Genomic DNA, 27,711 nt, shown 5'->3' on the forward strand with positions numbered 1-27,711 from the left:
AGGAGCGTAGGTTGTGGCAGACAGTTGGATGGTCTGGTGCGAAGGTGCTGTCGCCGAGTTGCTTCCCCACCGCGCCTCCACGTGGCACGTGCCGAAGACGTATTTGTGGGACGCGCTGGACGCGCTCACCCCGCCGTACACATACTATCTCCCTTATTCACAGCGAGTCCATCGGCTAGGCATTCTTCTTCAGCCCGTGCGGCGAGTGATGCGTGTCGTGTTCTCCAGACAAAACTAGGCGTTGGCCCGGTGTCTTGCATGAGACGAATCAGCGTCTTCTTACCCCAACTATCTCGGACTGCGCCTGTGCACCTAAATTGTCCTCTGTCTCGTTCCTTTTCGCGCCCGCCACATTTCGCCTCACCGCTGGCTCTCAAAATGTTGCCCTTCGAACAAAACGGCTACCGATCCAAAGTCTTGGTCTTCGGTGCCGGTAACTTTGGCAGCTGTCTCGCTGACCACCTCGGAGACTCCTCCCACACTATATATATGTGGTCGAGATCGGAGAATCTGGTGCGTCACTTCAACAAGCACCATCGCAACCCGGAGTTCTTGCAGGACCATCAGTTCTCGGAGTATATTCAAGCGATCGGTCCCGAATTTCCATCGAAAGAGATCATCACAGAAGTAGACGTGCTACTGTTTGCACTCCCGACTGAGGGTGTAAGGTAGCTGTCCTTCCGCTCCTATGTCGAGAAAAAGTCGTGGGAGAAAATATAATGACGTTCACAGGGAGACTCTGACTGCGCTGAAGCCAAGACTGGATGAGGCAAAGTTACCACTTTTCATTTTCGTCAACAAAGGGATCGAGATCGGGACTCGGGCTTTGACGTTGGAGATTATTGCGGATACTTGTGGTCCGGACATTGCGAAGGTCGCGACATTTATCGTGAGCAGATATCACGCTTGGAGATAAACTTTCGTTGAGATTTCTCTTCCTAGTCCGGACCATCATTTGCAAAGGAGAGTGAGTTGACGTTTCCTGTCGCAATTTGCTCGATGCATTTACTGACTCTGTGCAAGTTATCGAGCGACAACCAACGTCTGTTTCGGTAGCATCTCTATCAGAATCGCACGCGACTAAGGCGTCCCAATTATTTCATCAACCATGGTTCAGATGGTACGCAGCTGTCTCATGAATAGCTAACAACTGTCAGTGAATGGTTGTCATAGCTATACTGGAGGGGATCCGATTGGCGTTGAACTTGCGGGAGCACTCAAAAATGTGTACGCCATTGCCGCAGGTATCTCCGATGGCCTTGGATTCATGAATAATACCCGAGCCAGTGCGTTCAATACCCTTGAAGGGACTACATGCTCGCAACCGTGATGACCTATCCATTCAGTGTTAATCACTCGAGGCCTAGGAGAGATGACCAGGATTGGAGCCGCTTACGGCGCATCTCCGCTGACATTCTTGACGCTTGCAGGAGTAGGCGATCTCTTCCTGACATGCAGCTCGCCGACCAGTCGCAATTACACAGTCGGGTACCGGCTGGGGAAAGGAGAGAAACTCGACTATATTGTTGAAAGTTTGGGCAGTGTAGCGGAGGGCGTTACGACTGCAAAAGGTCTGAAGGAGATGGTCGACGATTTGGATGTGAGCGCCCCCATCGCCACAGGCGTGAGTTCAGTCTGTCTCCTTTTGTGATATAGATTAACCGTCTGTATCAGATATACGAGGTCTTATACGAAGGTACGAAATATTGCGTGCCCCGTATTCACACCGCTGTAACAACTGTGGATAGGCCAAAATGTCGAAGAAAAGGTGAACTCGTTGCTGCGCCTACCGCCTATCCGAGAATTGGACTTGCCCAATCAGACCGGAAAGCCTGTTCAAAAATTATTGATAAAGCTGGGCCTTGCAGAATGACAGCGTATTATAATATTGACCGTAGTGGATCGTCCTGTACACGTCGTAATATGAGTCGTATAATTCATCGCCGTTTGTACTCGGGCAATGACGGCTCGGATGTGGATCGGCGAATACGCCGGCGATGACTCGACCCACTAGAGTTGCCTTATCCGAACTGATCATCGGGATGGTACATATTACGTAAGCGCCACACATTTTTCTGCCGAGTAAATTGCGTGCCGCTGCATCCCGGTTGACCCTTGCCATCGCTGAGGAAACTCTTCACCAAGCCTCCAGAGGTTCAAAATCCTTCTCTCTCGACGCACTCAGTTGCTCCGCTGAAGGCTTCGTCCTTGCTGTGTTGTTCGTTCTAAGCTTAAATGGTGTCTGCTCTCTGGAAGGCTTGTTCGGAGGGTAACCTCGAAGATGCCCTTGAGCTTTTGAGGGAGGCGTCGACTGTCGAAATTGAGATCAAAGGTATGTTCTGGCACTGCGGGTTCACCATTTTTCTCGCGTACATAAGTTTCCATCCGATGTACTAATACTTTGACACCTTTTAACCTGCAAGATCACACCGGCGTTACCCCTCTGATCGAGGCCGTTAAAATTGGGCACGTAGAAGTTGTCAGGGCACTTTTGGAGAAAGGTATGTAACGTTTCTAGTACTCTATACTGCTCGTTTCTGGAGACAGTGCATATACTGAATGGTTTCTCATCGACGTTGGTGTATAGGTGCCGATCCAACGAACGCTTCTAGTCAAGGCCCTCCAGAGCAGTATACGACAGACCCGATTATCTTGGACCTCCTCAACACAGCGAAGAGCAAGGTTTCTCCGGATGTAATTATCATCGAGGAGACGGCTTGCACTCACGATCCCAACATGGATCCGACCACGGGCTATTATGGCCCGCCCCCTAGTGCTTACTATTACCCTGGTATGCCAGTCCCACCACACATACTGCCTGATGGCACTCCGTACTATGCGACGCCTCCTCCGGTACCGACTGAGCAAAACCCTAACGGAATCCCCAACCTACCACCCCCTGAGGTCGCTCGGATGATTCCTTGCAGGTATTATCCTGCATGTCGCTATGGTACCTCGTGTATGTTCGCCCACCCGCAAACGCCATATATTCAAGGGCCGCTACCCCCTCCTGCTCAGTATCCCACTCATTACGACACGATGACAGCCCCTTACCCACCGCACTCGTACTATCCTGTGCAATCACCCTCTTTCCAAGGCTCTCCGAATGGCGTCGCTATTTCTGCCATGTCACCGCCGCATGGCCCTCACCCTCTCCCCCATATACCAATGGGTCACGCGAGGTCGGGCTCTGAGATTGTGTCTCCGGTCCAGGCGCATTTCAGCCCAACGGGGACAGCGCCCCCCATGCCGTATGGGATCATGTCCCCGATCTCTCCTACGTACGGCCATCCTGGTCAAATGCCGGTACCAATTTCAATTCCTCCTCTTCCCCCTCTCCAGCATTCGGCTGCCGGTGGTCCTCAATCCCCTCAGCATGCGATGTATCCCCCGATCTCCCCTGGTGCTGTCCCGCCCTACGCCATTCCGGGCCAGCACGTGGGGCAATACGTACCACAGAGCATGCATATGCAAGGCGCTGCTCCCGAAGCACCCAACTCTCCACCTGTTCATCCGCAGGCGGACGGTTATGGTCCACCTCAAGGGCATAGGGAAGGCATGACCCACCACAGACGAGGCAGCGCTCGCCGACCTTCGTTTGGCGGCCCTGGCCGTAAACCTGCTTGTCTTTTCTTTCCGGCAGGAAGATGTAGGAACGGGTGAGCAGCCACTTCGTTGATTGTCACCGGCCGAGTGCTCACAGTGAAATTTACAGCGACGAGTGCCGATTCCCACACGTGCTTCCTGATGGTGCCGCTCCTCATCATCCTCCGCATTACTCCGCAAGAGGCGGACATAGGCCTCGCGGACCTCCTCACGCTCACCCGAATGGCAGCGCTACAATTGAGGAGAAGTTCTCTGCGATGGCGGTTCAAGATGTGCGTTAGTCGCGCACGATTTCAGCGCACGATTTGTCTGATGATCGGAATGCAGGACAGACAGTCATCGCATAGTCGCACTGCAACTAACGGGACCAGTGGCACTGGACCCTCCAGTCGATCACAGTCTACCGAACCGGGAAGCAAGGGCCGCGTTGCTCAGGCGTTCAAGCATAACCATTTGCCCAATGGTGTCCGACTCGAGAAGAAGGTGATTCCGCCGAGACCACAGCGTCTCCCCAGTGCGGATGAGTTCCCGGTGCTCGCTAGCGCTACTCCCCCTCTACGGAGTCCACCCCTCAACGCGTCAGGTTCCAGCGGTTACACCGGCCCTACTGCTGCTCAGGTTCTGCTAGCACCTCCTCCGTCTCGCAAGGATGCGCAGCCGGACGTCCGTGGCAGCACACCAGAGCATGACAGTTCTACTCCGGGAGCGAAGGTAAGCCCGATCATTATCGATGGCTGGAAGAACTCATCTTCATACACGAATCAGGATAAGACAGAAGTAAACAGCGTAGCGCCGGCTCAGGAACAGATCGTCAACAAGCTTACTGTCTCATTTGCGGCCGCAGCTACCGCCGCCCCCGACGCTCCGAAGGAGGTGTCTGTTACCGCCTAAAACGGATACACAATGTCCACCTGTCTATGCTTTGCATCTACGGCCCAACCCAGTATCGACGCATATCCCATCGTTTTTCATCGGGCTTCTTTGTGTAATTCTGTATTCGTCTAGCACGCTCTCTTTCTGTCCGCATCGTGGTGATATGGTTGCACGCCCACTAATCTATCTACCCATTACTGGACGCCCCACTCCGCCTTCCGAACATTCCTCAGCTTTCTATCCTGCATCTAGTCGCGTATCCTGACTTGCTTCATTTTGTTTATCCTGCCACCACCATCATTGTTGTGTTTCCCGCAAAACTCACACTTTGTTCTAACAAAATCTACCATAGCATCTCGTGCCATAGTGACTGCTCCGGTTATGCTCGTATATGTTACATCCCATGCAACTTAGTCGACGTGGTGATTTGCAAAGCTATTACTGGCAAAGTATCTTCGCATATATATGTGCTACCTAATGTATACGGAAGACGTAGATCTGCCCGGCTGCATTCGTCGATTTATGACAACAGGCCGTACTGCGAGCTCCAGCGATCTAGGTTCCGCATCTCGACGCCGCTATGCGCTGTCACACGACCAATTTGGTAGACCACGGACTCTCCTGCGTCGCGCAGAGCATGAATGGTCTCGCCCACGCGGCTCTCTTCGACGACGAGTACCATACCGATTCCGTTGTTGAAGGTGCGCGCCATCTCTAGGGGTTCCACCCCACCGTGACGCATCAAGAATCGGAAGACTGGGGGCAAGTCCCACGTTGATGCATCGATATAACAGCCCAGGCCCTTGGGCAGCATTCGCGGAATGTTCTCGATGAACCCGCCGCCGGTGATGTGTGACATCGCCTTGATAAGCCCCGCCTGCGCGATGGGAAGCAGCGTCCTGACGTAGATCCTCGTCGGCCGGAGTAGCGACTCGCCCAGGGAGAGCCTCTTGTCCCACGGGCAGGGGCTTGAGTACGACAGCCCCGACAGTGCGACGACCTTGCGCACGAGAGAAAAGCCGTTCGAGTGAATGCCCGACGACGGGATGCCGAGCAGGACATCCCCCGGGCGTATGTCCGGGCGGGGTAGAATCAGGTGACGCTCGACGACGCCCACTCCGAACCCAGCGAGGTCGTAATCGCCTGCGGGGCGATTATCAGCTCTTGCTCGGCGGATTACGCGATCTGCTCACCCTCTTGGTACATCCCTGGCATCTCAGCGGTCTCTCCGCCGATGAGGGCGCACCCCGCTTCGCGACAGCCGTCGGCGAGGCCCTTGATGACCTGGGTGGCGATCGTGACGTCGAGCTTGCTGCACGCGTAGTAGTCCAGGAAGTACAGAGGCTCTGCGCCTTGCACGAGCAGGTCGTTGACGGACATTGCGACCAAGTCGACGCCTGGACTATTATTAGCTCGTCCGTCGCGCTCACACGCAAATAGTGAATGACGTACCGACGAATTCGTGGATCCCGACGTCCATGGCCACTCGGAGTTTTGTGCCCACGCCGTCGGTTCCGCTGATGAGCACCGGATCTGTGTACCCAGTGGCCTTGAGATCGAATGCCCCGCCAAATCCTCCGATTTCGGCATCCGCACCAGGGCGACGGGTGGCGCGTACCATAGGCTTAATTGCCTCTACTAGCGCGTTGCCCGCGTCTACAGACACGCCAGCTTGGGCGTAGGTGAGCTTCGGTGCCACATCTGGTTGTTGGGCAAGCGCTCTGCCAAATATAGAATGGCGTCACTCGAGCTGGAAGTGAGAGATGGATTGCATACCGGTGCGCAATGTCTCTTCTGAAGACTTTTCCCTCGAAGAACACCTTCTCTACTCCGGAGTATGCCGCATCCAAGGCTTCACGCAATGTTGGTGCGTACGCGGACACTGCAATCACACGCCCCCCGGATGTCACCACCTTCTCATTTGATTTCTGAGTTCCGGTGTGGAAGACCACCACTCCTACGACCACAAATGAACACGCACACGGTAGGCGAGGCAGTAAAGCGCGCACCAGAAGGCAGGTCACCTGTGGTAATTTCTTTACCTTTTGCGAAGCTTCCAGGATAACCCTGAGAAGCGAGAACGACGGCGACGGCAAAGCCTGGCTTGGTGCTGATCTGGACAGAGTCGAGACGACGCTCCACACAGGCCTGTAAGAATCGTGAATAATGCCAATACGTCGACGGGCGAAGTTAGTCGTACAAGCAGAATGGCGGCCAGGTCGGTATCGTCGCGCAGGAGGAGCATAAGTGCTTCCGTCTCTGGATCGCCGAATCTCACGTTGTACTCAAGCACCTTTGGTCCGGACGGTGTGAGAATCAGACCTGTAAAGAGCATTCCGACGAAAGGAAAACCTTGACAAACCTCGAGTTCAGAGAGAACGAATAGAAGATTTGTCAAAGATGCTTAACATACCCTCCTTTCGCATCCCATCGATCGTAGGTTTCAATACTGTCGTCATAATTTGCTCCATAATGGCAGGTGTAGCGATAGGAGCAGGCGCGTAGGCACCCATTCCGCCTGTGTTCAGGCCCGTATCGCCCTCGCCTATTCGCTTATGATCTTGAGCCGCAGGAAGGGCCGTGATAGTGTAGCCGTCTGCGAAGGCCAAAACGGAAAGTTCAGGTCCTGTCAGTAATTCCTCAATGACGACTTCACTGCCTGGAAGAAGTTCAATATCAACGGGGAAGATCACAATGCACGGGGAAATCACTGACCTGCTGGTCCGAAGACATTATCGACCATGATATCACGGAGACCCGTGATGGCTTCGTCGATGCTTTGTGGAATTATGACGCCTTTGCCAGACGCCAGACCACTCGCTTTGAGCACGACATCAAAACCGCATGTCTGAACGTAGTGGATAGCCTGATCGACTTGCGAAGCAGAGAACACGCGAAACTGGGCAGTAGGGATGGAGTGCCTGTCCATGAATGTCTTCGAAAAGGTCTTCGACCCTTCCATGCGTGCAGCAAGTGCAGTAGGACCAAAGACAGGAATGCCCACTAGCGACAGCATGAATCGACGTGGACGCGTGTTGGGGAGCACAACTGCCAGTGACTGGTACCTTTGCGGAAATGTGCCTCTATGCCATCGACCAACGGTTGCTCCGGCCCAGGAACCACCAAAGAAATCTGAATAGAAGTTAGTTAGTGACGTATACAGAATGCTTCAGACGCACATCAAGTAGAACGGCGCGTTCTACTAGCGATGAGAAGTTGGACGGTGAAGCATCGAGGTTCGTGGTCTTGGGTACTTGAGAAGTACCACCATTTCCGGGACAGACGTAGATGTGGTCAACAAGGTGAGACTGGGACAGTTTCCAGGCCAAAGCATGTTCTCGCCCGCCGCTGCCGACGATGAGGACGCGGAGAGACATGGCCAAAAAAATTGAAGATTGAGTATGATAGGCGCTTCCACCTCGAAGATCTCGATCGCGGAGACTCACAGACCCCGAGGAGCGCGTGCACTCGGCCTTCGACGTGCGAGGCAGGATCAGGAGATTGGGAACTCTCTTTCTCAGAGAACAGAGTCTCTGCGAGCACCGCCATACGTTGTTGGAGCTCACCGAGTCTCGGTGAGGACGACTGTTATCCGCTTGAGTTATCGTGCTGATTTTCTTCTATTTCTTCTAGCAGAAGGTCTAGTATCCACGTGATCAACACGTTTCTATCCGAATACGGAAATGGGCGCCTAGCGGACGTTCGCGTTGCAGGCTCGTGGTGCCTCTCTCCATTGCAACAAATGCTCCACCCGCCATCTCCTCCTCACCACAGCTGACATGCGCTCAGACGATTCCGCCCAGCGGAAAGCCCCCAAAGACAAGTCTGTCCGCACCAAGAGTCGTTTCACCCGTAAAGCTGTCAAGAACGTCCTGCACGACCCCGAGCTCACGGGTAATCATAACAACGATGTCAAGCAAACTGACCAACCAGACCAGAACGCGTCCAAGGACGCATTGCCCGCTCATCCTCCTGTCGTTACTTCCAACTCGTCCTCCATAATTCCTGACCCGCTCAACGAGCTCCCAGCATGGTTCCACCGCGACATCGAACCGACGCTGACCTCTGCTGCACAGTACAGGGCTAAATACCCCTTGCATAACCCTAGTGGTCCTCGTTTTTATCACAATTTTCATCTTCTACCAGTACACGATAATGCTCCCCCAGCTCAGTTCTCTACCGCCTTCCCTCCCATCATCTCTGCTGCTGAACGTTCTCAAGAGTCTACTAGGATACCTGGTTTGAGCAGGACCCCTTCAGGTTCTCCCCTTCCTACTCCCAATTCCTCCCAGCTTCTCGTCAATGAAGCTGGCAATAAGCTCAGGACTCGCAAGATTTCACAGACTGCTCATGACGAAGTGGACATGCTTGACGGAAGTGATCCTTGGGGCACAAATTGGCATCATCACTCTCCCTACGACATTGGCCTCAATACAGAATTCAGTGTCGACGAGGTTCGTGTCAACTGGCAAGGGTGGACGTCAGTTGTACTGACGACTAATGAGCAGAATCCCGTTAATTCCCGCTCTCGCCGGCTGAGCTTGAGCACGATTGACAATCCTCACAAATCAGTGATTCCTTCTCCACTATCTCAGTCCACCTCGGCCGTCCATCTTCAGTCCATCGATAATCCGCAGATGCCACGCAGGTTAAGCAAGCGACACAGGCCTTTCGTCGTTCTGTTCGGCGGTCATCATGAGAACAACGATGTTCATCAAAGGTCAGCGACAGCTCCTGCTGGTGACGGCGTTCTGCGGAAGAACTCCAAACGCAGGTCTGATGTCGGTCCGCCACTCTCGGCTTCCGCTCACAGCGGCATGCTTCATCCCGAGACTGGGAAGGAGAAACGCGGCAGCTTCATGCACCGGTTGGCTAAGCGGTTCAGTGTCCAGAGAAAGCCAAATACCGTCACCGACCCTGCATCTTTGTTGACTCCGGAACATATTGCCGTGCGTTCGGTGAAGAGTATCGAGCCGGTCAAGCGGGTACCGCCCCCAACGGTAGAGGATGAACCTCCTACTCCTACTGCTTCTCACGGCACCCCGTCAGGAGAGAAGCGCCATCATTCTAAGACACCCTCCATCGAGGAGCGTGCTATGTTGGGCAACTTGACCATCGCGAATCCTGACGAGCCCGAAGCAGAAGTGCCTCGAGCTACTTATCAGCCAACAGTAGAACACGCTGTGAATCATAATGCGGCTCACCACCCTGTGCCTGACGGTCCGTTTTCTGCTTCACCGATGTCGGTCGAGCACGAGTTACCTCCACCGCCTTCACACATAGCAGAAACTCCCGCGCTTCCTGCCGAGACACCCAACTCGCCGCCCTTGCCCCCCCTCCCTGAGCTTCCGCGTACGCCGGAGCCTCCGAAAGAACATGTTCTTCCGTTGACCCCAGATCCAACTGTGCTGCCGCCGTCCCCGTCTACAAACGGAGTGTCGTCTACAGGACTGACGTATATCCGTGACGCTCTGTCGTACACCGCCGGGTCGGCGTCGATGGACTCCGTGGACGACTCTCCTCTTTCCCGCGCGTCCGTACTCGCTAATCCACCTACTCCGTATGCCTCGCCGAGGATTCTCCCTGCCAGAATCTCCAAGAGCTCTGCGCGTGCCCAGGAGGCGGCAAAAGCCCAGGAAGCTGCTAAGGCCGCCGAGGCTGCTGCTGCGAAAGCAAAGGACGGAATTCAGCACAACAAGTCTTCGAGCACGACCAAGCGCCGGGAGACGGAGACGTTCAAGCTCATTCGGAGTCCGTCCGGGCGCGAGGACGCTGGGGACGTCATCCCTGGCATGGGCATGGAGCAGTGGGAGGTCGTCGAGTCGCCGGTGGAGTCTCCTAAGAGGTCCAGGACGAAGAACCGCTCACATTCGAACGAACGCCGTGACGACGACGAGCGCATCGTGCGACAGGACTCGAACGAATCCAAGAAGTCCAAGGAGCATGACAGGCACTCCGACCGCCGTGCCTCAAAAGAGCACGACAGACGGGCTGAGCACCATGAGAGCGGGAGGCAGAACCACAACGCCAGCACGGAAGAGAGCCATGAGCAGCATAGGCTGCCCCGCTCCATCAGCAGACGCTCACCGCCTCGTGAACATGCTGGTCCGGTCGCACGGGCACCCAGCGTAGACGATGGCCGTCGACCGAGCAGCAAAGACGCCGTCATCTCCACCATCACTCGCACGTTGAGTCGCTCCTCTTCGCGGCGGCGCAGAGCGAGCGAGGATATGAGTGCTCATAAGTCGTCTGCCCCCAGCGGTGCGCACCACCAGAAGCACCCATCCCACTCGTCCACCTCGCGGACCACTGGAGTCGAGCGGCGCACCTCCACTTCGAACCGCCCCACATCCGACGTGCAGCGCACCGTGGATCTGCATACGCTGAAAGCGAAGGAAGCATGGGAGTTGGAGAGGCTCTGGAAGGCGCGCAGCCTCTACGGCCCTGATGGCGTCCCGATTGTGACCATCCCTGCCTCTAACGCCTCCAGCTCGCCCCCCTCGACATTCATCAGTGCCGACATGCACAGAGCGGGAACCATCCCTAGCACCACGGACCTGCAGAGAGCAATCACAGTGCCGGGCGCTGCGCATGGCTCAAATCACACATTCTACGCGGTGCAGTCGCCCTTCCAAGGGCACACCGGTGCTCCTTATACTCAGATACCTATTTCTCCACTTCCGATCGTTTATTCTTCTCCAGAGCCTCGACCCTCCACGCAAGCGTCACCCCCTCGCACGCGCACCAAGCGGTCGAACTCGGACCGCGATCGTATTCCCTTTCCCTCTATTAACACTACTAACGACCCCCGTTCACTAACCCGCACGTTCCTGGCTAACCCCCTCCCCGATCCTCCACGTATCTCGCAATACCAAGCGGCACCCCTGCCGCCGTCGCTCAGGACTCCGTCCGACGCGTCGCGCTCTCCGCAGATGTGGGCACAGTACGCCGGCGTGGTCACGAGTGCTCGGAACTGAGTATACCAACCGTTGCATATTCGAAGGATACGACATGACATGACATGACATAAAATACCACTGTGCACTCATCTACGCTATCATGAATGTGATACGCCAGCCTCGCTTGGATTTTGGTCTTGGATGTTTGCTCCAATTGCGCGTAGACATGCTTTGTCGGTGTTGCTGTACATTACTTGCATATATGTTTGAGATGCTATCAATTCATTCACATTCAATTGTGATACAACATATGGTGCGAGTAGGGAGACTGAGAAAACCAGGAGCAAGCATGTGACTAACTTTGCGGCGTATATAGATACAGATGTTGCGAAACTACAAACAGAACATATCCACGAAGAGCAACAAATAGGACGATTCACAGTATAGCAGCAGATTCACTGACGGTCCTATGTGTACTGCCTTGGGTCGATCGGGAATGACAACTCCGGGTAATCATCCCACTGACGCTCCCCGTCCAGGAATCTGCGGAGCCGCGCGACCTGGGAAGAGAGGTACATCACGATGATTTGCATGTCAATCTTGAGCTTCAGCCGGAGGATCTCCTCGCACGTCTTCAGAGCCTGCGTCCGCGTTGCCACGAACATGTTCCCCTCAAACCCGAGGGTCTTCAGTGCGTCGATCATCTCGCTGAATTCGGAGCACCATCCTAGCACACCGAGCTGTGGTCGGGGACATCAGAAGACATGGCACATTTCATACAAACAATCCTGCTTACCTGGCCATACTGCTTGTAACGCGCATAGAGCACGTTCGGCGCACTGCTCAGCGCGTAAGTGAACATGTTGTTCTGCTCGACAACGCCAGGCTGGGGTACGTAGTTCTCCGTGGCTGATGGTGCAGGCTATGTGCACGTATTAGGATAAGCTTTGAATCAGGGTGTCAATGCGAGCTCGACTGACCTCTGGACGTGGCGGTGGTTCCTTGAACCACTCGTAGTTTGAGTAGTCCGGCTCATTGCCCCAATCGACCGTTTCAATCTCTTTGCCGTACGCGTCGACGGGCATGTGAATCAATTGGGAGCTGCGGAAAGCGTTCTGGACCAGGGTGACGAGATAGCTCGGAATGGGAAAATGGTCGTAGCCGAAGTCTTGCGATTCCCGCTGGGAAGGAACAAAAATGGAATATGGACGACGGGAGGTTTGCGATAGAGCAAGTGATGTAGCTGGCTGATCGGGGAGAGATGCGATGGGATTACCTTGAACATACTTAGATTGAGTAAAATGAAAGGCGCTGACGATCAGCAGTGAGTGCGTACCAGACTCGAGGAGAGTTAGAGGAGGTAAGGGCTGATCTTCAGCGTTAGAGGATAGAAGAAAGAAATTCAGAGGAGAACCCTGCAATCTATCAGATCTGTAGGAGAAAGAAGGGATTACACACTTACGGTTGAGGTCTCCGCAGCGTCAGTAACGAGAGTGCCTTTCTCAGAAGAATACGCAATCGACTCGTAGGCGACCCAGGAATGTCTGTTGCTGCCACTCTCAATAAACGATTCGCGATAGTGGACGACTGACAATCGATTAACAGAGGGAGACTGTTGATCGATTCTTGACGATTGGCTTAGAGCTGAATCACGTCTGGAAGCGGCAAAAAGAGTAGTCGAAGAAGCTGTGGAATGCGGACTTTCCGGTGCGTCAATTGCGAGGTCGCGATAGATCTATGAATTTCCCACGTCAGGTGCGTCATAACGATGAACGATGAGCAAGAGCGGTACGAACCTGAGAAACTCTATTCTCTGAAGATGAAACCGGAAGGAGAGATCGAGGGAGGATTGGCAATGGCCGCGGAGATGGCGGAGGAATTCGCAAGATAGGAGAATTGTCTTCAAGTGTTTGGATCTCTGCTACGTTTCGAGATAACCAAGAGGGAGATCCTGGAGGTAATGGTGTCGCTGTCGGCGAAAACTTGCTAAATGTTGATACCGGAGATGCGGTTAAGTCACGAGGATCTACAACTTCGTAGCGAACTAGTTGAAGCTGAGGTGGACTCTCGAGAAGATAGGGCTGGTGAGGAGTCTCGGATAGTGTTCCGCGATCTCTTTGGTAGGCTACAGAGAATCGCCAAGAATCCCGCTCGTCTAGGAACGAGAAATCGACCTGTTCGAACGAAAGCTCTGGAAGCCCGACAGATCGATCAAGGGATGGTGTTCCTGCTGGCGGGCAGTTCGGTTCTCCTTTATCAGATGTGCTAGGAAAAACCTCGCGTACTTGCGGTGGGGACTGATGATGGAGATGGAGAGACGATCTGCTCTTAGCAAACCTTCGAAGGCGTTTGAGAGCTTTTGCAAGTGGGTTCGAACTGCTGTAGGATTCGACTGAGATAGGTGGGGAAGTAGGAGTGGTCTTATCGACGCGACGAAAACGAACGATTTCCTGACTGTCAGTGCCTAGAGGGTTCGCGTCCCAGGATCTCGTGTGAGCTGATGATCCAGACGGTTCTGGGGATGAATCGCGTTCGGAAGCAGGTGGTCGAGGAAAAGCAAGTACAAGCGCCCGTTTGTTGGTGGGGGTAGGCTGGGACTGCGTTAGATTGTCGTAGCTAGACTGTTTCGAAGCCTTTTGCTGTCTCTTCGGCGAAAACTTGGATGATTTGCGAAGACGAGAAAGTGACGAACGAGATCGAGACAGGAACGACTGGTATACCGGGGTCTGATCGTCTAGTAGTATGTATTTAACTCGCTGTCCGTTTCTAATTAAATCAATGGTGCTTACCGGAAGGTTCGGGAAACCCAGAAGAACTTCCAAGGAGGATGGAAACTCGAAGCTCGTCGTAGGAAATTTGCTCGAAATCGTCCGGACACTGTTCTACCGCGAGCACACTCTCCTCAGGAACTGCTACCAATTTTCTTCTAGGATGAGTGTCCTGTTCTGCAGATGCAATCGGTAAGCTGTCTGCAGGAGGCGTCGGCGAGGTGCGCGAGAAGCCATGATGACTAGAAGCGTTTCTCGACCGGAAAGGATTTTTGAACGAAAGCATAGTAACTCACAGGTCTGTCAAAGAGCGGACCTTGGGAGGAGAGAAAGACCTGAAGCACGTAGGAGCTAGATGAAGGACAGTGTAGCGCGAGACGAGCGTGTAAACCTGCCGGTCTCGGCGAGCACTGCACACTGCGGCGAATTTGACTGAACGTTCAAGAAAAGTTCGGCGAAGGCATGTTAATGACTTACATATCACCGGACGAAGTGAGAGGAGTAAGAGACCGTACCCACTTAGCTGTGAGTCCAAATCTGCCTGACTTGATCGCGGAGCCTCGAGGCAATCTCGAGGCAGGATCGGCTTCTCCCGACGAATTGGCTCAATCTCTTTCTTGAAGCTTGAAGCTCCAGGACGTGACTTGGTCGTCCTATAGCTTCCAGCAAAGTCTGCCGCTAACATCGTCTCCGAAGTAAAAATTGTTAAAGGTTGGAGGGAGAAACTTGTTGACTGAAGATCAGGTGCATACCGCCCGAGGCTCCGAATCACCTCCACAGAGCTGCACCTGGCACACGCGACAACGCTGCTTCATACACGCCTTCCTGCGATTAAATGGTGGGCCTTCATCGTGACCAGATAGAATGGTCGTTATCCGTTACTTGAAGAGGCCCGATGGAGCAAATCAATGGTGCACGAACGGTGGGACACTGACTCCTTAGGCCGAGTACGCTTGGCCGGCGACGGCGAGGATATTCATACGAAAGCCATACGATCATACGTTATACATGAATCAAGTCATGAAGTGAATGCGTTCATGTCGAGAACGTGAGAGAGATCCATGACGAAGAGGGTGCCTTGTACTTCAATCCGCAGTGTTGTTGCAAGGTCGTTCGACCTTATGCCTCCCTTCCCCAACACGAAAAACGCGTGGGCCCAGGTATGTTCTTGCTTATCGCGAGCGCCGGTCAGGACCCGTCATACTTCGTCCATGAGGTCCTTGTGCCGGGGTACGAACTTCATGCGATACTATGTCCCGGGCTCAAGTTGTACCCATCGCCGTATGTCCAATCATGATGGTCATTTTGTTTCTAGGCTATCTTTAATTTCAGAAATTCTAGGCTATCTTTAATTTCAGAAGAGTGGACTCATTGATCCTTACGGACCCTGCGTGTTCCACCCTTCTTCGTGCCTAGCACTCCCCGGAGATGGTCGAGATGGCAGCTCCATGCGGGTACGCAGGCCCCAGCTTCCTTACCTTGATTGACTGAACAGACATATACCAGGTATATGATTTGATAGATCATGCGAACGATGTGGGCATATTCTGCATGTTCTGAATTGATTCCGTTCGTGGGGACATAAATACCTAGGCAGCTGCGGGAAGCCGGCTTTCCAGTACGTCCCGCTATCACGTCGTTCCACAACTTTCTAAAGCATACATGCACCGTGCTGTCAGCTGTCACTGAGGAAAACTTCAGACGCACAAGCTGAATCACAGCCGAATAGTAGGCGCTGCAATACTACTAGCAGTCCCTTGTTCCACTGGCACATGAGCAGAACGTTACGACAAACGTTCCAGCGGAACCCACGCCTGACCATGATATGTTCAACGTGATAATCACACACAAGGGCCGAGTACGATACCAAAAAAGGTACCATTATGTTCAAGAACGAAGAACGACGATCAACACAGTTTGAAAGTTGATCGCTAGTCGAACGTACTATTAACAACGAACGCCGGTGACTTGCACAACATTTAACAATACTATTCAGACTCAAGAGCTCACCTAGCAAGTAGCAATTCGAGAGGACACGTACATAGCTGGCTCGTTGGATCTGACACTGCGAATCGAAGAAGAACTCACGAATCATCAATCAATATTTCTTGATCCCTCTCATGCGGCGAGCGCAATGCACGCAACTTTCTCAGCTGCCCCATGATCCAGGTCCCAAACCTGTGACCATTGTGACAACCAGTGATCTTGAGGAACTCTATTCCCCATCCAGCACCAAGGATGGCCCAAATTGCAGCCAGAGCCGCATAGTCTCCACCACGCGCGAAGAATGTGAGGCGCTGGTCGAATGGCCAATGCACGCCGATCGTCCGAGTCCAGGAGCCCTGTCCGACCTGGACGATCTCGTGCATGCCGCCTCCGGCAATACCGCTAACGCCTCCTTCGCCCCCATCGCACCACAGGACCGTACTGCCAATTTCCTCTGCGCGCGCCCTCGCCTGCTGCCACATGGCATATCCAACGTCGATATGCCAGGTGCGAGCAGGTGCAAGGATGAGCGCGGGGCGGGATGGAAGACCGTCAAATGCCGACGAAGAAGAGAAGTCGAGACAGATAGAAGCAGTCAGCGGTATGGGGCGTGTGTGGTTGCCTGGCGCCCAGGTTGTCTTGTTCCAACTTTTCGGTGGACCTAACTCCAAGTTGAAAATAGTCGGCGGATCAGAAGATGACGTTAGGGAGAACGACTCTGCGACTACATTGTACATCCAATCAGATAAGATTCATTTGCATGCAAGACAGACATACTGGGTACAAGCTTCCGCTTGTAATACTCGAAGACGGGTGGTCCCGTTGAGCCAAGTAAAACGAGACCGTTCCGCCGAATGCCGGCTACTCCTTGGTCATCAGAGGGCTGAGGAGGTACATATTCCTCAAAGCTAATTGCATAGTACCTGCCAGCATTCATGCTCCTCTGGGCCATGAGAAACGCCCTCTGCTTCTGTTCCAATGTGTCAAATCGGACGGCACCTTCCGGCCAAAGGACGATGTTCGATTGAGATTGCAACCTCTGCGACTCCATGATGAAGTCCAGAAGGGTCAGAGGATCTCTGCGCCGACCAGAGCGATGAGGGTACGGGAGAGCGCATGCAACACCGAGAGGTGTGATGCCGGGGGAATTGACCGGAAGAGGTAGAGATGACATGAAGAACGATGGCAGAGTGAGTATGACCAAGAATCCTGCCAAAACTAACATATGACGAAGCTTGGACTTGGAATCCTTGGATATGCGACCGCCAGGAAGCCCCTCCAGTGGAAGAGAGATCAGGTGCTCTGGTTCGGACGATGCAACGTCTGCGTCTCCAGCTGGACCCACCAGCCACTGACCAACCGCAGCTGCAATAACGACGGCCCAACCTGCAACAACCCAGTCGATCCCGTACTGCCCAAAAATCTCTCGCATCCAGTTGTAGTATCCCAAGCCGACGACGGGACTCCATGTCACCAGCCGGCCAACCGGGCTAGAGTATGCGACGATACCCCAGGTGCTCGCCCATATCGATGGAAAGAGCAGAGCTTGTGTCCAGTGTGAATGGGTCAATCGTCCACCGTAATAGCTCAGAACAATGGACAGCAATGCAAATGAGGAGGAGATAAATGAGATAACCCCCAAGGACACGAACGAGATGGCGGGGGTCGAGAGCGCCTGAAAGGACGGTCCTACGTGCGCCAGTCCAGCTGCCCCGGATAGGAACAACACCTGAACCGATCCATGAGATAGGACTTTGTGCCGGGGGATGAGCATGTAAAGATGTAGATGCAAAGTCGCCAACAACAGTATTAGCGGAATAAGGGGAGGACTCGGGGAAAGCGCGAGGGCACCGAGTGCCGTGGTCGTAGAGAGGAACACCCTCGACGGATGCTGTATCACATATCCTGGCAGACTCGTCATTGAGCTCAACCGCGACGAAGGGATAAGCAGGAGAAAGTGCTAGACCCAAAACCACAAGTACCGCAGCGCTGTGATCACAATTAGACGATATCCTATTGGTCGCAGGCACCCATGCTCAGACTGGTAGAGTCCTGACTATCCTTGAGATATCCTCGAGATCTAGAAATTTTAAGGTCGTTCGCAGATCTCAGCACAGCTTCGCGATCACCAACTTGGATTTTCGATTTCTACAAACACCATAACTCCGCGCCCCTTCACCTTCAACTGCATCCGATAACGTACATCCCGCAAAACTCTACTCAATCAACGCGCACTCCTCCAACAGCGACACGACTCGGACGACGCGCAGAGCGATGATCAGCGTCTAAGCCTTCGGGGCCTCGCCGCAGGCGCAGCTGGGGTAGGAGCAAGCCCCGACACCGGAGGCAGCGGCAGCGCACTTAACGTTGGAAGGGGGCTGTTCGGGCTGCGGAAAAATGAGTGAAATCAGGTAAGAAATCTCTCCGAGGTGCAGTCCGTGGTCGCGTACCATGGTAAACTTGGTTGGGGCTGGGGTGGTTAAAAGCTGAGTGTGGTGGTTGGTTGGGTAGCTGGCGATGGAGAGCTCCTGTGGATTCTGCTGCTCTTTTATAACTGCTGGAACGACCCATGGGGCCGCCCAGCATGCCGCGTTATCTACACCCTACTATCATGGAGCGATCTACCAAGTTAGGAGACATTGGTCCGCACATCGAGATAACAAATCCAGTCCAGCGTATTTGCACAATAGATAACAGGAAACATAATCCCGCGATCTAGAAGACTTCAAACCTCACTTCCAGTGACATACTTACCAACCAGAGGTGGCGAATTGGTGGCGAACATGTGAACACCGCGAAGGGAATCTGAATGGGTCGGATTGCGCTGCCTGATGTACTACTGCAGTTGCCAAACCAGGACAGCGACGAGCATTTCGGCCTATGCCGGTACCAAACCGTTGGGAAGATGTATTGATGTCTATTTGGTTTGTGGCGGAGACCGCGATGGACTGCACAACTTGAAGTCGAGTGTCGAGTGAGCACAGCCGGGGCGACAATGTCGAAGCGGGTTGCCTCACAAGTGCACAAGCAGGCATCCCGTCTACTGCGTCAAAACTATCTCAGGCGCGAGCCTCTGTGGTATCAGGCTGTCCTCGACCATCCACCACTTCCACTCCCAGCGAAAAATCCACCTCCTCGCACAAACTACGACTTACCCACAAAGAATACCCATGTCAAACATGCATCTTCAGGCAGAACGCGTATAGAGAAACCACACCCATTACCTGTGCAATATGTAGAGGACGAGATTCGCAGACAGTTCTTCCGCGATCATCCATTCGAGGCGTTCCGCCCTACGACCTTACTGGAGGGCGCGCATATCGAGGATGAGCATCCCATACAAGGGAAGGAATGGACGAGACTCAGACAGAGGGGCCGAAACCCAACACCAGAAGAGTGAGTATTCTATCTTCTCTGACTCCCACTACTGTCTTACGACATGTCTGTGCAGCGCCATTCGATATGCCGCCAACCTGCACTTGCACCATGACCAGCCACTAACCAATGCATATACCTCTGCGGTTGCCCAATTCCGTTCTCTTCGTTCCGAACAACATATTGCGCGGTCGTATGCCCTTCTTGAGGCGGATTACTACGGCTTGCAGCTCGGGCCCTCGCAAGTCGATATTGCCTTCGAAAGGGAGGGCAAGGCGTTGGAAACTTGGGAGAAGACTCGGGAGCAGGATGCTAACGAGAATGCTGCTCGTAAACGCTGGAAGGCCATTGTGGAAAGTGCTTTGCCGGGCTCGTGGACGAAGGGGCAGGAGTATGTGCGGTTGTGGCAAGAAGGCATACGGCCTACTTATGCTCCGTTGTTGACTGAGAGGACACTTACGCGGGCTGGTGTGACGTCCACCGCGTTCACTACGGAGGAAAAGACGTCTTTCAAAAAGGATCCCTTCGCCTTGGCAGAGGCTATAAGGGCGCGAGCGTAGTTGGCGGGCAGTCGCTGTATATCTCTAGCTTCACAAGCACTTTATTATAATTAGAGAGTACTCTAGGCTTCTGATTCACGATGTACGAAGAGTCGATTGGGAACTTTGAGTGCACGTGCGGCGTTGTGGCGCCGCCGTGCCCCGACTTTGACTGTAGCGACCTCTAATGAAGTGAGCGTGTTCAGGCTTGAGTGCCGTTATGGCTGGCATTGGACTCGATTGGCTAGTGGCTCTCACCGCTATAGGTGTTGTGTACTACTTCTACCGAAGGAGTCTGCAACGTCGAAGGTTGCCGCCTGGCCCAAGGTCTCTGCCCATCGTCGGGAACGATCTTGACAAGCACACACTTGAAGTATTAGAGCAATGGCCGCACGAATATGGTAAGTAGAATCATCTTGCACGACCGGCAAAGGTCTCATCCGTAGCACTCCCATGACATGTTCATGCAGGGGAGATCATGCACCTGAAACGGGCCAGGAAACATATGATCGTGTTAAATACAGCTGCTGCTGCCAGAGAAATACTTGACAAACGTTCCGCGAATTATTCTGGACGGCCTTATTCCTTCATGACGAACGAGGTGTTTGTCCCGCTACCTTGTTTTGACTGGCCCGTTTCGTCTCAGAACAACTGACACCCTCGCAGGATGGGTTGGAAATGGTCATTCTTGGTTCTTGCAGGAGAGCCGTGGCGAGAACGCCGCGCTTTCTTCCAGAAGTACTTTGTTGGCCAAGTCCGTTCATGGCAACAATTGCAGCTTGTGGCGGCATACCAGATGCTTCGCAGATTACTGGAGTCTCCGCAAAATTTCTTCACGATTGCTCAATTGTCAGCCTTCTCCTCTCTCAATGTAGCTGTCCAAGCTTCAGGGAACGGTTTATAGATTTGCCGCCGATGTAGTGTTGCAAATGGGATACGGGCTCAGTAGCAAAGAGAAAGATGACCCTCTTCTAGCTCTAATTGCGCAGAGAAATCGCATAACAATATCTCGCGTATGGCACCGTCTGGTGGACGCGTTTCCCATCCGTGCGTCGTGCACATCTCCCGAATAACAATTTGCTCATGTACAGCAGTTGCACATTATCCTGAGTGGATGCCGTTTTCGTTCCAGCGCGATGTACGAAAATTCAGAGAGCTGAACTTCCAGTTCAGAGATATCCCGTTTCAGCAGGTCAAGGCTGACATGGTACGACTACTTGTAAGGTAGTACTCAGAGATACTGATCCCTGATCAGGCAAGGGGAACTGCCAGTCCATCATTCGTTGCGACTCTACTTCAAGACCTGCCGGAAGATGAGTCAGAGGCACGAAAACAGGAAGAGTTAATCAGAGACGTCGCAGGCAATCTTTACAGTGCTGGTTCCGACACGGTAGGACATGCACCCGCCTATTCAGACAAGGCTACATGGCTGATACACCATGCATTCCAGACTGCGAATTCCATACGAACATTTATCCTTGCCATGACACTGTACCCAGACGTACAGAGGCGCGTTCAGGAGGAGCTTGACGCTGTCGTTGGGACTGACAGGCTTCCTACATTTGAGGACAGAAGTTCCTTGCCATATATCGAATGTCTATTGAAGGAGGTTTTTCGTTGGAATGCAATAGTTCCACTGGGTAGGAATCTTCATATTTTCTCAGCGACACTTTGAAGTAACAGGCTCTTGTAGGTGCCTTTCCTCATGCGAGTATCGACGACGACACATATAAAGGGTTCGATATCCCTGCAGGCTCATCGGTAACAGGCAATTTATGGTCCGATCTCCGGTTTCAGAAGCGTAGCACATCACATTCACATTTTTTGCACCCACAGGGCTATTCTTCACGACCCAGAAACATTCCCTAATCCCGAAGTGTTTAATCCCTCACGATTTTTGGGTCCGGACAGTGAATATGCTAGCAATATTGTCAACATGGCCTTTGGCTGGGGAAAACGGTGTGCAAGGTCTGATTTCGCCTTCATGGCGCACTAAGTCAACAGGCGTACAGTGTTTGTCCGGGAAAAGCTGTGGGGGAAGCCTCAGTATTTATTGCAGTTGCCTTGATTGCTGCGGCGTTCACGATATCGAATCCGAGAGATGAACACGGCTCGGAGTATATTCCTGAACCACGTTGGACCGCGGGAAGTGCAAGGTGCGTTTGACTTTGGAGATAACGTAATGGTATTGATGTTCGCGCAGGCGTCCTCTACCGTTCAAATGCACGATCACCTGTCGTTCTTCGCAGGCTCGCTCACTGATTCTAGCGCTGCCCGAGGGTTGGCATTCGACGTGGTTTAGTTCTTAAGTTTGAGGTAGCACTTCATGGTTGCAATTTTGTACACATAAGGGCGTAGGCATCTTCGGTTCGCAACTGAGGGAGGCCAACCAACTCGCTAGCGGCTGAGGGAGAGGAAAATACTGTCCATGAAAAAGTGCTACAACATGTAAACACTACGCTTTCACTGCTCGCGACTGCGCGGCATGAGCAGCGTTCACTCCCATCCATGTCTTCTCGACTAGACTGAGCAGCTGCTTCATGTCTGAACTCCAATCGTTCATCACGTCTTCTGCACTCTTGTCGCTGCGGAAGTTGACTATGCCTACCGGCCGGTCGATCCGCGCCCATACTGTGCCAGAGACAACGAGTCGACAAAGGGTCTCCTCCGCTTGTTGTGCAGGCAAGTCGAGAAGATCCGTTAGGCGGGCCAGAGTTATTCGCGTGTAGTACTTCGCCACAATACGGATGTTCTGAGAACGCGCTATGAGATCGAATTAGAGGGCAAGGTTAGCTGATGACCCACGTGCTCAATCACTCGCATGTGGAGATCTTCCCACAACTTGGGTTCCCTGAAGACGCCCGTCATTTTGAGATGGGGACCATACAGCTCCTCAATGCCTGGCCATCGCATGATCTCCACGGTTGTGAAGCACTTTACCAGGGAACTATTGATGGATTAGCATGACATAGTTCATACGTGGGTGCACAACGCGTACTAGTGAAGGTCGAGATTCTTCAAGGCAGGATCTTCGAAAATACGATGCAGCATATCAGACTGCTCGTTGTCATGTGGGGCAAGAACAATGTAAAAGACAATGTGCTCGAGTGCCTAACAGCAACATGAGAATCATTTCGTGCACGTGAGATGCGCACACACCTGCAGTCCTCGACCTTTCTCATCTTCCTTGATTGACGGTGTGTCCCATACTTTATGGAAGTACTTCGCGGCGTCAAGGTATGCGCTATGCTTGAGAGCATACTGGATCATCATTTCGTAGTACTTGAGTTTAAGGTCCTGTAAGGAAGATAAGTCGACCTTGAATACTCATGGACGGATCCGGACGAACCTCATTTTCCTTGTCCTTCAAGAATTCTTCGTTGACTTTCCTCCCGCCAACCCTGACCTTCACCCATTCCGCCTCACCACCACCGATTGAATCCCTTTTGCCTTCCTGACCTATTTCCGTATCCTTCTGCCTCGCGACTGCGATCAACAATCGCATCTGCTCGAGAATGAACTGTGTCTTCTCCCGACGTTCCATCGACGAATATGTCTCTACTTGTAGATCAGACAGAAGGTCGGAAGCGGTCTGCAAGGATTCCTTAGGTGGTGGTGACGTCGGTGTTGGGGAGTTGGCAAGCGATTCATGATAATGAGCGAGAAGAAGTGTGACGCGCGCACGAGGTGTTTCCAAGAAAATCTACAACATCGAGATGACGACATGCAGACGAAGAGAATAGTGGCACCAAACACACCTTTCCCTCGGTTACAGTCCTCAACGTCTCAATGAGTTCCAGCCACTTATCGGTACCCTCGCGTGTCCGGATTTCTTCCAGCCATCCCATGGCTTGCTCTACCATGGCGGTAATGGCAGTCTTCAGCTGGCCGTGCTTTTTGCTGAGATTAATGATGCTGGAGTTCAGTAGTGCGTGGTCGTGTGCTGTATAGCACAGTTCTAGGATTTCTTTCACAAGGCGAATGGTAGAAGCCATGTCCGAAGCCTAGGAATAGACGTTGCAACAAGCACCGAGATACAAGCTTAGCAGTATACGCACATTACGGGCCTGCTTCTCTATCGCAAAGAGTTTGTCAAGAGCATCTTGCAATTTGCCAGACTTGCTTGAATGTCCGTGGTTTAATACGATGGAGAGCGGTTGGACGACACACGCACCTGGGCAAGTACCTTGGTCTCGAGCAGAAGTTCGTCAACCTCCTTCGTGTAGTCTTTCTCCTGTTTTCTGGGTTCGGCCATGATGTAGGGAGACGGAGGTAGTGGACTAGTGATACGGAGTTGGACGTTGAGGTATGTCGGTAGACTACGCGTCGCGCTTACGTCTCTTTCATACTTTCCTTTCTGGGAACCGCTTGCGCTCACGTGCTTGTCACGCGTGTCTGTCGACGCGACCTTCTCGGACGCTCTTGCTACCTCTCCCTGAGACGTAGTTTCCGCTGGTGAAATGACAGCATTCATAGAGGCATAAGCATAGTCAGTGTCCTAGGTGAGTGCCAGCACGTAGTACATATGAGCATAGGACATAGTCGTATAAAAAATCATTGACAAACAGGGGAGATGTAGTCCAACGAACTTGCATCCATCCGACTCTCAGGCTTCTCCCCACCACTCCCGCTCCCTTCTTGCGACATATCTCCTGGTACTGAAAAATCTGGCTTCGATTCTGCTTGTGCAGGGGAGCGAGAGAATTTTGGCAGTGAAGGCATGAAGGAAAACATATATCGGATTGGCATAGTGTAGAAGCGGACCACCATGTAGGTGAGAGAGATCAAGCCGCTGGCTGATGGGAGGAAGGGGAGGGTGTGGGACGAATGATCCTCTGTACTCGTGAGTTCATTTGATCTTGCGAGAACATCTAATGGCGCCATATCCACCTCCTTCTCAGATGTATCTGGATGGACGGCTACAGACTGTTCCGCGACGTCTGGAACGACCATGACTTCTGCGTCACAGAGGACTGGTGTCGCATCGATGGATATCTCAGACGTCTCTGGCCTTGCCTGCGTGGAAAAGTCGACGACTTCCACCTCCACCTGGACCGAGTCCTCGACAAGCTCAGGCTGAGCTGTTATCCCTCTATCTGTGGTGCTCACGCTGGCATCGACCTCCTTTTCGGCAGTCTCTGGTGGGACGTAAACCGGCTGCTGTGGCTGTAATTGTGGCTGTTCCTGCAAACTCCTTTCCATCAAGCGTACACCTTGGATGTGCGGGAGGAATTCCGAGACCTTCTGCCATGCAACAGCATTGGTTTCCACCACACCTGCGCGATTCTTTTCGTTGAACCACTTAAGTGATTCAAGGTATGGTGCGAGATGGCTGATGAGGATAGCCATCTGGAGCGGATCCTTGATCCAAGAATGGCCGAGTTGCAGTCGCAGCAAGGACCGCGAAGACACTTCTCGCATGGAAAATGTCTCCTTAGAACCCTCGAGCCCATTGACAACAACTGCCAAGGTATGCAAACGACGGCATTGACGTGTCAGTGAGGTCAGACTGTCGAGAGTCAAGGATGGTGGACCGGTGATTGGGGGAAATCGTGCGAGGGGACACAGTCGGAGTACCTCCAGAGCGGGACAGACATGCGCAAGATGCGTGATGTCGGCATCGTGGAACACCACGGACTCGGGAAGATCGATGTCGAGACGTTGCAACTGCGGCAGAGCGTCGAGATGTGTCAAGGGGAGGTGACGAACGGGAGCATCTCCACCCCGCGATGTGGAACGGACTAGCTCATTGAAACGCGACGCGCTCGTGGGTCCGATGCGCAGCGCACGCAGAGAGCTTGCGTACCGTTCGCAAACCAGCGCGCACATCTCCTGCCAGTCGTCTGGAGCCGGCGGATCATCCATTGCAAGCTCAAGCTGGCTGAGCGGACTGCCGAGGTGTTTCAGGAACATGGCTATGTTCGCAGCTTCACCACTCAGCTGCAGTTGTGTCAGCTGTGCGAACGCGGTGTGGCTTGGTCCGACGTGCGTCAGTCGCACTGCAGATTTGCGGATTTCAGAAAAGTCTAGCTCGTCACCAGAGAAAACGCCGCTGTCCGTACCACCACTACCACCAACAGAACTGGGCGTGGAATATCCCGATCCAGGATCAATATCGTCGAAGAAACCCTCCACCGCGGTCGTCGTGCGCCCGGTGAGATCCAGCTGCAGACTATGCAATACAGGGAGATTAGAAGCCCACTTGCCCACTCTGGAAGACAGCGCTCCAGGCGCAGTCAGGGCGAGCCGTTCCAGGCCAATATTATCGTGGAAGGTGTCGGTGAAATCATCCGGAAGGTTGGTGTGCAGAGTGAAGGACAGGGACGAGAGTCGAGCATGTCCTGCCACTTCCACGAGCAAATCATTCAGCTTCGGGTGCTTCGTTCCAACCTCCAGGACAATGTTTTGAAGCTCCGGACCCAAGAAGAGGCGGCAACGCTCGAGTCCCGAGGCCGTCTCAGACTTCCACGTGAGGGACGTGAGGTTGGGCAGAAGCCAATTCCTCGGACGCAGCTCCTCGAAGATTGGGAAGATCGACGGGGAGATGTTACCCACACTCTCGGCATATACGATGCTGCGCACACGTTCCCCGTAGGCAAGGAGTGCTGTCCAGTCTTCCGGCACAGGGTTCTTAGCCTGTACGGAGATGGATGGAGGGTGAGATTGGTCGCGCGCGGACAGGGAGAGAAAGCGTACCAGGCCTAGGCCCGGGCGACGGGCACGCTTGAGCAGAGTATTAGGGAAGAGAGCGATAAGTGGCGCAAGCGAATCCAAGTCGCGCCATAGCAAGTCGAGCGCGGGCTCCTTCAGGGCTTTGCATGTGCGCGCAAGACGGTACAGCGAGCGACGCCCGGAAGGGCTGTCGAGAATGGTCTCGAGGAGCTTTGCGGTTGCATCTGCATCGCGGAGGATGGCTGGAAACATGGTCTGCTGGTATACTGCATAAGGTGTGTAGTTTCCGTTGGATTTCCTGCCGGCCTTGGCGTTTACAGATGACATGGAGGAGTTCGACTTGCGCGAGCGGAGACTTGTCAAGCGAGGGCGTGGTATCGCGGATGAGATACGTTCGACCAAAGAGGAGTGGCGGGATAGGGAGGGAGCAGGGGACATGTCCTTGGGCGGCATAGGAGGTGAGTACTTATCGAAGATGAGGCGTGCGGATCGTCAGGTGGGGTCTCTGGGCCACAGGAGGGCTGTTGGACGGATGCTTGAATGAATACTGATGAAGATGCTATCAGGGAGCTTCACGATGAAGTGAGCGAGGGTTGCGTGAAGGTGCAATGTGAGAGTCGCAAGTCTTAAAAGAAGCCGCTGCGCTCTGTATTGCATGCGATGGGCGGTCCTGGTAACGGCGTGGTGAGACATCTCGTTGCTGTCGCGTGATAATCACGGTAACTTAGGAGCTTTGTGTACGCACTCAGGAGACATATGGTCTGCGTCCCCAGTCAACGAGGTGCAAGCGTAGGAGGAGGACTACCATAGCCGCCCATTACACGTACCGCGTGCTGCACGTGAGTCGCGACATGCTCTCTACGCGATGTAAGTGCCACAGACCGGCACTCAAGCAGATCATCGTCGGGGATGCGAAGATAACCCATATACATCATGGTGCACCGCCTGCCGTGGTCTGCCGCGACTCTGCTCGCTATTTTCGGCCTGGGCTCA

At 53.4% G+C, this 27,711-nt stretch overlaps 9 protein-coding genes across 9 annotated transcripts; 5 read left to right on the plus strand and 4 right to left on the minus strand.

Annotated features, from left to right (window-relative positions):
- Positions 1 to 378: 378 nt before the first annotated feature.
- On the plus strand, positions 379 to 1,873 carry SCP_0106750 (NAD-dependent glycerol-3-phosphate dehydrogenase; the record flags this gene model as incomplete). The annotated part of the gene is made up of 8 exons (XM_027752905.1): positions 379 to 668; positions 733 to 889; positions 943 to 967; positions 1,024 to 1,120; positions 1,174 to 1,286; positions 1,347 to 1,624; positions 1,675 to 1,696; positions 1,749 to 1,873. 8 exons carry the CDS (start codon positions 379 to 381, stop codon positions 1,871 to 1,873), a joined length of 1,107 nt encoding a protein of 368 aa, XP_027608706.1.
- A 362-nt stretch (positions 1,874 to 2,235) lies between these two features.
- On the plus strand, positions 2,236 to 4,497 carry SCP_0106760 (predicted protein; the record flags this gene model as incomplete). The annotated part of the gene is made up of 6 exons (XM_027752906.1): positions 2,236 to 2,332; positions 2,424 to 2,501; positions 2,588 to 3,659; positions 3,716 to 3,878; positions 3,934 to 4,317; positions 4,372 to 4,497. The coding sequence occupies 6 exons, from the start codon at positions 2,236 to 2,238 to the stop codon at positions 4,495 to 4,497; spliced, it is 1,920 nt and encodes a 639-aa protein (XP_027608707.1).
- Positions 4,498 to 4,999: 502 nt separating this feature from the next.
- Positions 5,000 to 7,856, minus strand: SCP_0106770 (Bifunctional purine biosynthetic protein; the record flags this gene model as incomplete). Its single annotated transcript, XM_027752907.1, has 10 exons — positions 5,000 to 5,622; positions 5,673 to 5,876; positions 5,932 to 6,200; positions 6,256 to 6,436; positions 6,489 to 6,627; positions 6,680 to 6,831; positions 6,893 to 7,138; positions 7,195 to 7,482; positions 7,545 to 7,611; positions 7,659 to 7,856. 10 exons carry the CDS (start codon positions 7,854 to 7,856, stop codon positions 5,000 to 5,002), a joined length of 2,367 nt encoding a protein of 788 aa, XP_027608708.1.
- Positions 7,857 to 8,258: 402 nt separating this feature from the next.
- Positions 8,259 to 11,456, plus strand: SCP_0106780 (predicted protein; the record flags this gene model as incomplete). The annotated part of the gene is made up of 2 exons (XM_027752908.1): positions 8,259 to 8,933; positions 8,988 to 11,456. 2 exons carry the CDS (start codon positions 8,259 to 8,261, stop codon positions 11,454 to 11,456), a joined length of 3,144 nt encoding a protein of 1,047 aa, XP_027608709.1.
- Positions 11,457 to 11,845: 389 nt separating this feature from the next.
- Positions 11,846 to 14,831, minus strand: SCP_0106790 (hypothetical protein; the record flags this gene model as incomplete). The annotated part of the gene is made up of 10 exons (XM_027752909.1): positions 11,846 to 12,118; positions 12,175 to 12,300; positions 12,359 to 12,654; positions 12,715 to 12,793; positions 12,841 to 13,113; positions 13,175 to 14,112; positions 14,168 to 14,323; positions 14,390 to 14,400; positions 14,443 to 14,563; positions 14,624 to 14,831. 10 exons carry the CDS (start codon positions 14,829 to 14,831, stop codon positions 11,846 to 11,848), a joined length of 2,481 nt encoding a protein of 826 aa, XP_027608710.1.
- A 1,399-nt stretch (positions 14,832 to 16,230) lies between these two features.
- SCP_0106800 (hypothetical protein) lies at positions 16,231 to 18,053 on the minus strand (the record flags this gene model as incomplete). Its single annotated transcript, XM_027752910.1, has 2 exons — positions 16,231 to 16,856; positions 16,910 to 18,053. 2 exons carry the CDS (start codon positions 18,051 to 18,053, stop codon positions 16,231 to 16,233), a joined length of 1,770 nt encoding a protein of 589 aa, XP_027608711.1.
- Positions 18,054 to 19,127: 1,074 nt separating this feature from the next.
- SCP_0106810 (37S ribosomal protein S25, mitochondrial) lies at positions 19,128 to 20,067 on the plus strand (the record flags this gene model as incomplete). The annotated part of the gene is made up of 2 exons (XM_027752911.1): positions 19,128 to 19,528; positions 19,584 to 20,067. The coding sequence occupies 2 exons, from the start codon at positions 19,128 to 19,130 to the stop codon at positions 20,065 to 20,067; spliced, it is 885 nt and encodes a 294-aa protein (XP_027608712.1).
- Positions 20,068 to 20,266: 199 nt separating this feature from the next.
- On the plus strand, positions 20,267 to 22,355 carry SCP_0106820 (Multifunctional cytochrome P450 monooxygenase af510; the record flags this gene model as incomplete). Its single annotated transcript, XM_027752912.1, has 11 exons — positions 20,267 to 20,447; positions 20,517 to 20,649; positions 20,713 to 20,895; positions 20,951 to 21,093; positions 21,141 to 21,253; positions 21,302 to 21,436; positions 21,497 to 21,686; positions 21,740 to 21,824; positions 21,883 to 22,005; positions 22,059 to 22,202; positions 22,250 to 22,355. 11 exons carry the CDS (start codon positions 20,267 to 20,269, stop codon positions 22,353 to 22,355), a joined length of 1,536 nt encoding a protein of 511 aa, XP_027608713.1.
- Positions 22,356 to 22,501: 146 nt separating this feature from the next.
- On the minus strand, positions 22,502 to 27,171 carry SCP_0106830 (predicted protein; the record flags this gene model as incomplete). Its single annotated transcript, XM_027752913.1, has 10 exons — positions 22,502 to 22,798; positions 22,852 to 22,993; positions 23,045 to 23,157; positions 23,206 to 23,343; positions 23,396 to 23,749; positions 23,805 to 24,050; positions 24,105 to 24,164; positions 24,221 to 24,544; positions 24,613 to 26,682; positions 26,743 to 27,171. 10 exons carry the CDS (start codon positions 27,169 to 27,171, stop codon positions 22,502 to 22,504), a joined length of 4,173 nt encoding a protein of 1,390 aa, XP_027608714.1.
- Positions 27,172 to 27,711: the final 540 nt, after the last annotated feature.

Source organism: Sparassis crispa (assembly GCF_003851025.1).
Source record: "Sparassis crispa DNA, contig_000000F, whole genome shotgun sequence".
Classification (NCBI taxonomy): Eukaryota; Fungi; Basidiomycota; class Agaricomycetes; order Polyporales; family Sparassidaceae; genus Sparassis; species Sparassis crispa.